This window comes from Oryx dammah, unplaced genomic scaffold (assembly GCF_014754425.2).
Source record: "Oryx dammah isolate SB20612 unplaced genomic scaffold, SCBI_Odam_1.1 HiC_scaffold_29, whole genome shotgun sequence".
In the NCBI taxonomy this organism is placed as follows: domain Eukaryota; kingdom Metazoa; phylum Chordata; class Mammalia; order Artiodactyla; family Bovidae; genus Oryx; species Oryx dammah.
This window is the reverse complement of record NW_024070213.1, coordinates 88,693,936-88,704,826: the sequence shown is the minus strand read 5'-3', so window position 1 is coordinate 88,704,826 and position 10,891 is coordinate 88,693,936. Positions and strand designations below refer to the sequence as shown.

Genomic DNA, 10,891 nt, shown 5'->3' with positions numbered 1-10,891 from the left:
AAGTTTATGTTCTGAATTCCTCTGGCCTAATAGGCTTTTAAGAATCTGAAAGCACTTAGGAAATAAAATGAAAAAAAGCTAAACATCTAGAATGGAACTCATGAAAATGGTCAAATCTTAGCCTTATACTCCTGCATTTATTTCAAAGACTTCATTAAAAGAAAAAAACAAAACAAAACAATGACAGCAACACTTATCTGAATTCTAGGTGGGATATAAAAACATTATATACAGAAGAGATCTAAAAACAAGTTGAGTAAAGAATCCTTGAAGTGAGGTGTAATGCAACTTCATCACTTTATTCAAATCTTCAAAATAGTCTTTATTCTACATTTTTAGTATAAAAAATCCACAAGTTAAGTGCACCACAGTGTAGAGAGAGACATACAACGCTGAACTTCCATAACAGTCAATGGTACAGTCAAACATCACATGTACAGAACACAAATTTAGATGAACTGAAATTATAAGATAAAATAAAATAAAATCCAATTTTAGAAAATAAAAATCAAAATATTAAGGATCCCTGAAATATTCTTAACCCTAATGAGATTTCACTGGACTCAAGTCATTTAGTAGTGAGGCATTCACAATATGACCCCATTAACCCAGCTGAGGAATTCTTGGGAGCCATAAGTGGCTACATCAGACACTGACAAGAAATGGTAACCAATTTCTGATCTGCAAACTCCCGTTAATTTGGCTCCAGAGTCATCAGGCTTTTAAATGCATCCTCCTCCTTGCCCCTCAAAATTATAAACAGACTGCTGTTTACGGTACAGTTTGCACTGATATCCTTTGTTAAAACAAGGTTCAGTTTTTCTGGCACCAAAACAAATTTGGGCTTGGTTCATGTCTGAAGAGAAAACCTATGAGGAGGGTCCAAAAGGCACCCTCCGCTTTTGCCTGAGGAGATGCAAAAGCAGAAGCAATGGGTCCTGTGCTTGGGGCACAGAGGGGGTTTCAGAGGATCCTTTGTGAAAGACTAGTTAAAAGATGACAAGTTGGGGGAAGTGCAAGGAGAGAAGGAAATTAGTCTGACTGGCTTTCTGTCCTGCACCATTGATTCAATGGAGACTGGTGGGAAGGAGTGGAAGACAAGGGTTGAGGGTAGGACCAGGGGCAAAGGACGGAAAGGAAAAGGCAGACAACTAATGCGGTTCGTTTATAACAAGTAATATAAATCAAAGACTTAAAGGAGATTAAAGACCAATCAGAATAATTTGGCAACTTTAATTCTTAGGAAGATCAAAGTTCCCTCCAAACCTAATTTGATGTTTTATTACTAAAAGCAAAGACCAGTATGGTACAGTATTACTCCAGAGGAATTAAAGGAAGATCCTTAGGGCTGCTTCACCCACATTCATTTTATGAATGGATACCTCCCCTACCTCAAAATGCTTTAGGGAGGTACTGCTACCATTACATGGTTCCTTATTAAGTTTGAAAAGTGCCTGAAAGTTTGGGCACCAGAAAGACACCCCAACAACATGTGTCTAAACTGCAACTTCAGGTTAATATGACTAAAGCAGTTACATTGTGAGAAGTGCTGAAGGTATGTGATGTCTTTCCCGGCGTAGAGATGGCCTCGGTTCTTCACCAGATGGTGTAGCCACCATCTGAGCCACCCATGAAGAAGTTTCCCTTCCGCTGAGTTACGAGGACATTGGCTCCCTGCATGACTGCCAGCTGAGCAGCATTGGGAGGGCATCCAGGGGGAGGAGGCTGAAAGGAAAAGACAAGGTTGACTGGGCAGAGGGCAGCTATGGGAGGGAAGTGGACAAAGGTGAAAAAGGACCCATCAGGAAGATGGCAGTGTGCTAACCAGTGGCATCTCAAAGAGCTATCTGCGCCACCAATCTGAGTCCAGCAGGTTTACATTCTTTGTGAGCCCAAAGATATAAACAGGAAACCCACTCATTTAAAGGGTTCCGGATCCAAAATAAAGCCTATGGGTACCTTCTAAGTGTGGGAAGTCCAGACTCGGCATTTTCAGTGCAGAAAATCACTCCTATTCACATCCCAAAACAGAGCGGGTACCAGGTCCAGGGACCTATATCACAGGGCCTGACAGTTTTCAAATGGCCCTGGATAATCTGAAGGCTCTACCTGATGACAGCATTTTCACTTCATCCCTAGCCTATGGCTATTGAGTAGATGGTCCTAGCAAGGACCACATGGGCTCTAATTCCCACACATAGAGGAACTAATCAAGAGACAGCTAAAATCCCTAGTATCTCTGTAAATGCAATTTAATAGGGATTATGCATTTTTTTTTAATCATCATGGTTCCTAATACAATGCCATGCTGATGGCACATATAAATAAATGCTTATGGAATGAATGAGGAGTGTTACTAAACTAGTATCAAAGTGAACTGGAAAAGCAGCAGGCAGGACTCCTAAGAAAGGAAAACAAAGGAATCTGATAAATTCTGACATTGGTGAGTACGCCAGATGTTACTGACTGGCCACGGTTCTCCTGCCCCTTTGAGTGCTTTCTGCCTGACTACTGGACGTCAGTGATTGTTACACCAATACCAGCAACTATTACCCAGGGATGATGAAAGGATGACCAGTCATTTCAGAAAGTTAAAATACACAAGGGTTGAGCTTTTTTGTGACCAAGTCATACTCACAGGAATGTTTCCAGCAGTAGCGCCAGCTCCAAATCTGGCCCCTGCATCATACCCTCCTTCCACCAGCACTGTTGAACCAGGTGGATAGATGGGACCAACTGGATAATAAGCCATGGGGATTGTGGAACCTAAAGGTCCAACAGCCACAGACTGGGCCATGGGAAGATACAGTGAGGCGCCAGGAAATGCAGCTGACATGGTGGGGACGGTGGCAGCCCCCGGGTGCACAAAGCTCGGACGATAGAGCTAGAAGAGGCAGAAGAGAAGGCAATAAGTTACTTCATGACATTCCTATTTCAGATCTCAATTTAATGAGTCAAGTCTTAATTCTCCTTGTGCAGATTACTCTTTGAGTTACACAAGTTGCCTTTCCACTGCCACTCAATATTCTCCTGGATCACTTCCTGCTATAGCTAATGTTAGGCTCAGGGAATGCAAACTCATCTTCTTAACTTCAGCCAGTGCCAAATAACATAAAACAATCAGATAATGCCTTCTCAAACCCAAAAGAAATGGCTGAACTATGTCATGTTTAAAGATGATTCATGTGAGCACTCTCTCCTGTTTGTGGAAAGTAAATAAATGTGTGGAGCCGGACTTGGCCAAGGACCGAAAACATGATCCAAGAGTATTCCATTATTAAGTTAACTGGAAGCACCTCTGAGTAGGCAGGTGGAGCATCAGTATAGGGTGGAGCCTGAGGAAGATGCAAGGTCTGAGGGTACACAGGGTTCCCAGGAGGCTGCACGGGGTAAGTTGGCTGCGTTGGATATTGACCTGGAAGACAAAGGTAGGGGGAAAAGCATGTTGTCTACCATACAGTAACCAAAACAAAGCAGGGCATATTGGGTAGCTAACCTAGCTGGGATAAGCAAAAAGAGATTTCCAAACAGACTGCCCTAGAGGGCCTGATTCCTGGAGCCAAGAAAATAAGCCTTCTCTTTGCACCCTTAAAGCTGAAGAAGCTGGATTCCAACTGGACATCCAGTAGCGGACTGCTCTAAGGGGAAAGTCTAGCTGGGCCCAAGATCCTCTCAGAACGCAGGGCGGTTCTGGGCACCCCCTCTAGCCGGTATTTCAACGGTGTGTCCTGTTTCCCTGTCCTGCGTGGTCTCCAATGGTCTGGTTGTAACTGACCAAGACCTCGTGAGTAACGGTGGTTGTGGTCATCGACCTCACAGGTTCCTACTCAAGGTCGACTTCCAAATGAAAAGAGTGAGTGGTGGAAGTGAACGCTGAGATCGGGGAGGGGGCTGAGGGGAATGTTCTGACACAAACCGCGAGACTTTTTGGCCGCCAGCGAGGGTAAGGGGAAAGAGACCCCCTTCGGGCCCGACTGGCCCGCCCACCAGAGCGGCACTCCACTAGTTAAGCCCGTAGGCCTGCCTGTGGTTCCGGAGCGCGGCGCCCCGCCTCTGCCAGTTCTCCATTGGCCTACCCAAATCTCGCCTCCAGCTCCCCATTTGCTCCTACAGATGCCCATCACGGCAAACCTTCTCCCCACCCCCCCCAACCCACCCACCCAATGCCCCCCCTCAACCCGAGCCCCGCAGCTCCAAACTGCGCCACAGAGTTTAAGGGAGAAAGGGCCGTGAGGGAGCGAACGGCCGTAGTTCGGGGATGACGAAGGTGTCTGGCGCAGCCCCGGGCACTGCAGCTGGCTCAGGAGCGCGGCGCACCTCGCCCCAGGCCTGGCGTTCGGTGACCCTGGGCTCCGGGCCCGCTCGTTCCGGGCCAGCAGTACTCCCCCGGGCGGCCTCAGCCACCCCCTATCCTTGCCTTTGCTGTTCATGGTGGCTGCGGGTCCGGCTCGGCTCGGCGTCGCGGACGGTTATTTTTTTCGTCCTCTTCCTGTTCGTAGTCACTTCCGTGTCACGTGATGAACTGTCCGCCTAGCGTCACCCGACGCCCGAGTGCCGCTGCCACCGGAAACCCCGCCCCTTCGCCCGGCCTCCGGTTGCTGGAGGGAGGGCCCGCGTGATCCCGTCCTCTCCCGCAGGCCCCGCCCACCGGGTCTGGTCCTCCAACCCCTACCCTTGTCCCTCGGCTGAAGGAAAACCAAATACAGGTATTGTCTCAGAACGGGATCTTTTCTTTCTTGAACGCTCGGAGGCAGTAACATTAAACTATTCTCTGGAACCTTTTTCCACCTACGTTCAGCACCTCAAGGTCACCTCACCTTGACAGCCTTTCTACAAGGGGCATGCATGCTTGCTAAGTCTCATCGGTCGAGTCCGACTCTGTGCGACTCTGTGGACTCTGTCCATGAGATTCTCGCCAGGCTTCCTCTGTCCATGAGATTCTCCAGGCAAGAATACTGGAGTGGGTTGCCATTTCCCATGGACCGAGCCGGAAACTGACACACACACACAAGGGACATAGATTCCTACAATCTTACCTAACTGCCTGAGATGCTTCGCAACCCTTGATCTATCACTCGTTCCCCTCACTCAAGTCTTCACTGCCTTTCTATTCTACCGATAGGCTGTCGGTATTTTATTTCTGTGTCGCTTTCTCACCGACAGGAAGGGTATGCTGTGCTGTGCCCCCCCCCCCCCCCCCCCGCAACAGCTAGCACTAAAACGCATGTTCTTGGTACCCAAGGAGTATCCATGCCCTGGCCCTTACTTTGATACCTGTCACAGACACCTGTATGGTACCTGATATGTATTTTCTCTCTGTATCCCTTCTCTTCTAACTTAATCGTTCTTAAGAGCAAAGATGCCATCCTTTAAGGCAACAATTGCTTCCATTCTTTGTTTTAAGATATCTGCTGAACGCTTGCTGTGTTCAGGTACAGAGATGGAGCTGAACAAGACAGCCCAAGGCTATTTTCTCATGGTTTACATTCTGTAGTGTAGGAAGAACATTAGAAAAGCATCTGAAAAGAAAGCTTTGGAAAGAAAAACCCTCGGTAAACATTAGAAACCTGATACATATTTGTTGTTGAATGACTTAAACCACTGAAAAGACCAGTACTCACTTCATCAGCAAAATCCGCTGTTTTTCTCTCCAGTATCATATTACAGTTTGCAGAACACCATTAATATGCATGATTTTATGGCGTCGTCATAGATCTTCACAACAGCCCTGTGTGGCAGGCAGGGCTTGTTTAAGCATTTCTGTTTTTCAAATGAGAGATCTGCCCTAAGTCACACAGTGAGCAGGTTACAAAGTCAGGTGTGTCATCTTGGTCCCCACCCCCACCCCGGTTCCCAAATCAGTGTTTTTGTTTTGTTTTGTTCTTATCCCTTCACTCTGCCTATCACAACTGCTGCTGCTGCTGCTGCTAAGTCACTTCAGTCGTGTCCAACTCTGTGCAACCCCATAGACGGCAGCCCACCAGGCTCCCCCGTCCCTGGGATTCTCCAGGCAAGAACACTGGAGTGAGTTGCCATTTCCTTTTCCAATGCATGAAAGTGAAAAGTGAAAGTGAAGTCGCTCAGTCATGTCCAACTCTTAGCGACCCCATGGACTGCAGCCCACCAGGCTCCTCGGTCCATGGGATTTTCCAGGCAAGAGTACTGGAGTGGGGTGCCATTGCCTTCTCCAGCCTATCACAACTAAAATGCCCTAAAAGCACAATATCCAAGACTGTATTTGGAGTTCTTTTAGGTTTTTTCCCTTTCTTTAAATTCATAGTATTTATTTGGTTCAGGCTGGTATTATTAGTTGATAAAGCCTCTGATATTTACCTTTTCTTGTATTTCTGACTAATCTTCTTGAAGGCAGGCAGTGTTTGATATTCACTCATTCAACAGTTCTTTGGAGAACACTGAAAAATGCCAAGCACTGTTCTAAAAGAAAACAAAGCTCTTGCTCTCCTGCATTCACCTTCTGGTAAAGGGGTTTGCAAAGTTTTTTGAGAAAAATTCACAGTAATTTAAAGTAATAAACTTTAAATCATGACGCAGTACACACACATATATAAATATGTGTAATTATGTGTAACTGGAAATTTTATGACCTGATATCTATCCTTCTGTGTACAATGCACTCTCATATTTTCTAATCTCTCTCATTTCCTTTTTTCAATTCTGGTTGTGATTTCACATCCTACTAACAAGTCAGGACTCACACTTTGAAAAACACTGTTTGGGGTTTGTTTGTTTATTTAAGTGGACTTTTACTCTCAGGGTCTTGCATTTTTCTTAGCATGAAATTTGCAGTCACTAATTGGTAAATTTGAAAGAATAAGTCTTTGGAGGTCAGATCAGTCAATCTTCTCCCTTGAAACCTAACTTTTACAAGTTAGATCCTAAACCACCCGAAAGCCTGAAACTGGAGAGGTCACTAATCTATACCCATCCTACCCTGTGCCCAGGGCCTCAGACAATACAGCAATGAACCTAAGAAAGGAACTGCCCTTACTTCTCTTTGGACCCTCAGTTAGGAACCCTGAAATTGTGTTGACTATAGTAACCCATGTCGGGCTTCCCTGGTGGCTCAGAGGGCAAAGCGTCTGCCTGCAATGCAGGAAACTGGGGTTCTATCCCTGGGTCAGGAAGAGCCCCTGGAGAAGGAAATGGCAACCCACTCCAGTACTCTTGCCTGGAAAATCCCATGGACGGAGAAGCCTGGTAGGCTTCATGGGGTCGCAAAGAGTCAGACACGACTGAGCAACTTCCCTTTCATAGCAACCCATGTCAATGAGAATGTAGGAGAGGGATGCTAGTTCTGGTCATCACTGTGTCACCAACTAACTGACTTTGGTCCTCATCTTCTCTGCTGCCACTTGTTCCTTGTCATATAGGAATCAGAATCTACACCAGTGTCCTTGCAGACGCTATGCACTTTATGTCCATAACAGAGAGGAAACATTCAGGCAAGAGGACTGTATTTCAGAGAGGTTAAATAGCTGAACTAAGTTACACTGCTACAGAGCCAGTGTTCAGTCTCAGCTTTGCTTGATTTACAAGCCTTGTTTCTAATGTTTATTAATTCATTGTTTAATCTGTTTACCTTGTTTTTAATCTGTTGCTCCCAAGGATCTCAGTTTCATCATCTGCCAAAAAATTCACATGATTCTTGTGTCACCTCCTGCTCTAAATCTAAACTCTGTTTTGAGGAAGGAAAAAAGCAAAGAGGAGCCTGAGAAGGCAGAGGGGAAGTGGGCCAAGCTGATAATCAGATTGTAAATTCTGGTCAGGTTCTGTGTGTGTTAATTGCTCAGTCGTGTCCAACGCTTTGCGACTCTATGGATTGTAGCCCTGCAGGCTCCTCCGTCCATGGAATTCTCTAGGCAAGAATACTGGGGTGGATAGCCATTCCCTTCTCCAGGAGATCTTCACAACCCAGGGATCGAACCCAGGTCTCCTGCAGTGCAGGCAGATGCTTTACCATCTGAGCCACCAGGGAAGCCCAGTCAGGCCCTATCAGGTGTTACAAGGATAAATACAAATACTTCTACTGGATAATAATCAGCCACTGCCCCAAGCCTTCTCCCCAAATATCCTCCTCTACTCCAGCCCTTCACTGAAATCCCTCCTCCGCAGACCTTTCCATAGTCTAGTGACTAAAGGGTTAACTCTTGACATCCAGGAAGCCTGCAGGATCTAGCTCCAGCTAAGGCTAACTGCCTTCAGACTGGTCAGTCTTCATCCTCCTCTACAGGATGTTAGGTATTTTTTTTGCTTAACGCTTTCAGGGACCTGGGTCTCCTGAAAGCCAGGGCAGAGCCAAATGAGGTTACCACCAAAAAGAAGGAGCTGCAAACCCTTGTTTTCTCTGGCAGGTGGGATTAAGGGGCATATGGCTACTTTCTTGGACAGGCATCGAAAGCTTTTTTATTTTCTTCATTCTCCTGGATCCCCCAATGAGACAAAGATACCATTCAGTCATCAAACGTCCTTTCCTGAATTAATTTAACAACTGTTTATTGACGGACTTCCCTAATGCTTCAGTAGTTAGGAGTCTGCCTGCCAATGCAGGGGACACAGGTTCGATCACTGGTCTGGGAGGATTCCACATGCTGTCGGACAGCTGGGCCCATGCACCACAGCTGCTGAAGCCCACACGCCTAGAGCCTGTGCTCTGCAACAGGAGAGGCCACCACCGTGAGGGCCCACGCACATAGGCAGGAGAGTGGCTCCCACTCACTGCAGCCGGAGGAGGGTGTGAGCAGCAACAGAGACCCAGCCCAGCCCAAAGTAAATAAATTTTAAAAATTAAAAAAATAATTTAAAAAAGCCTATTTATCAAGCACCTGTTATATGCCAGGCCCTATAATAGACTCCAGGGAAACAGTAATGAAGAAGCACACTTAGTCCCTGTCTTCATGGAACTTAGCCTACCTAATGAGAGAGAGAAAGTAAACAAAGGCAAAGTATAGTGTGATTAGTGCTGTCATAAGGATGGTATGGGGTCTCCCCTTGTGGCTCTGCCTGCAGTACAGGAGACACAGGTTCAATCCGTGATCCAGAAGATCCCATGTGCTGCGGAGCAACTAAGCCCATGTGCCACAACTATTGAGCCTGTGCTCTAGAGCCCAGGAGCTGCAACTACTGACGCCCTTCTGCCCTAGAGCCCGTGCTCAGCAACAAGAGAGCTGCTGCACTGAGAAGCCTGAGCACTCCAACTGGAGAGCAGCCCTCGCCTGCAGCAGCAAGAGAAAGCCCACGCGGCAACGAAGACCCAGCACAGCCATAAATAAAGAGAGAGAATTATACATGAAAACCAGCTGGACTAACACTGAGATTAATGTCCTGGATTAGTTAACAGGGTTAGTGTCAGGGATAAAAACTCCATAAAGTCAAAAGAAAAATGACAAATTAGGGAACAAATTGAAATTTGCATCACAAAGGGCTGCTGCTGCTGCTAAGTCACTTCAGTCATGTCCAACTCTGTGCGACCCCACAGATGGCAGCCCACCAGGCTCCCCCGTCCCTGGGATTCTCCAGGCAAGAACACTGGAGTGGGTTGCCATTTCCTTCTCCAAATCACGAAAGTTAAAGGGAAAGTGAAGTCGCTCAGTTGTGTCTGACCCTCAGCAACCCCATGGACTGCAGCCTACCAGGCTCCTCCATCCATGGGACTTTCCAGGCAAGAGTACTGGAGTGGGATGCCATTGCCTTCTCCAAAGGGCTAATCCCCCTAAATATTAATAACTCCTAGAGATCAATAAGTATATGACCAACCATCAGAAAAAGTAGCTGGGAGCAGAAGGAGTTAGATGAACATAGTCAAAATGTACAAGGATGTAACATACAACACGATACAGATAATTGACACTGCTGTAATTGTAAACGAAAGTTCTTAAGATAGTAAATCCTGAGTTCTCATCACAAAATTTTTTTCTATTTAATTTTGTATCTATGTGAGACGGATTTCACTAACTAAACCTATTGTGGTGATCGTTTCATGATGTTTGTAAGTCGAATCATTTTGTTGTATACTTTAAATTTACACAGTTGTTGTTGTTTAGTCACTAAGTCATGTCTGACTCATTGTGACCCTATGGATGTAGCCTACCAGGTTCCTCTGTCCAGGGATTTCCCAGGAAAGAATACTGAAATGGGTTGCCATTTCCTTCTCCAGGGGATCTTCCCAGTCCAGAGATTGAACTCAAATCTCCTTCACTGGCAGGCGGATTCTTTACCACTGAGCCACCAGACAAGCCCAAACTTACATAGTGCTGTATGTCAGTTATGTCTCCATAAAACTGGAAAAAAACTTTTTAAAAATTAAAAACATTTTTAAATAGCAAGTGATTTTTACAGACAGTCCACAGAAAAGGAAATATGAATGGCTTCTCAGTTCAGTTCAGTTCAGTCGCTCAGTCGTGTCCAACTCTTTGCGACCCCATGGACTTCGGCATGCCAGACCTCCCTGTCCATCACCAACTCCCAGAGTTCATCCAAACTCATGTCCATTGAGTTGGTGATGCCATCCAACCATCTCATCCTCTGTCGTCCCTTTCTTCTCCCACCTTCAATTTTTCCCAGCATCAGGGTCTTTTCAAATGAGTCAGCTCTTCAAATCAGATGGCCAAAGTATAGGAGTTTCAGCTTCAGCATCAGTCCTTCCAGTGAATATTCAGGACTGATTTCCTTTAGGTTGGACTGGTTGGATCCCTTTGAAGTCCAAAAGACTCTCAAGAGTCTTCTCCAACACCACAGTTCAAAAGCATCAATTCTCAGCTTTCGTTATAGTCCAACTCTTACATCCATACATGACTGCAGGAAAAACCATAGCCTTGACTAGACCGACCTTTGTTGGTAAAGTAATGTCTCTGCTTTTTAATACGCTGTCTAG

General features: G+C 46.0%; 1 protein-coding gene across 2 annotated transcripts; it reads right to left on the bottom strand.

The window, feature by feature from the left end:
• Positions 1–273: 273 nt before the first annotated feature.
• On the bottom strand, positions 274–4,588 carry DAZAP2 (DAZ associated protein 2). Of its 2 annotated transcripts, none has more exons than XM_040234161.1 (4): positions 4,418–4,588; positions 3,297–3,415; positions 2,639–2,884; positions 274–1,725 (listed from the first exon to the last, which is right to left on the bottom strand). In XM_040234161.1, exons 1-4 carry the CDS (start codon positions 4,428–4,430, stop codon positions 1,597–1,599), a joined length of 507 nt encoding a protein of 168 aa, XP_040090095.1. In that variant the 5' UTR covers positions 4,431–4,588; the 3' UTR covers positions 274–1,596. The 2 variants fall into 2 exon arrangements, with proteins under 2 accessions (XP_040090095.1, XP_040090096.1); XM_040234162.1 differs by having other exon boundaries at positions 2,716–2,884; positions 4,418–4,521.
• Between the last annotated feature and the right edge of the window lie 6,303 nt (positions 4,589–10,891).

Bases quoted from the DNA above. Each gene is read 5' to 3' on its own strand.
- DAZAP2 (XM_040234162.1), bottom strand. The intron at 2,885-3,296 runs GTGCTTCCAGTT...TGCCTCTTCTAG, and splicing joins CTCCACCTGCCTACTCAGAG to CTCTATCGTCCGAGCTTTGT. The intron at 1,726-2,715 runs GTTCAACAGTGC...TTTTCCTTTCAG, and splicing joins TGGTCCCATCTATCCACCTG to CCTCCTCCCCCTGGATGCCC.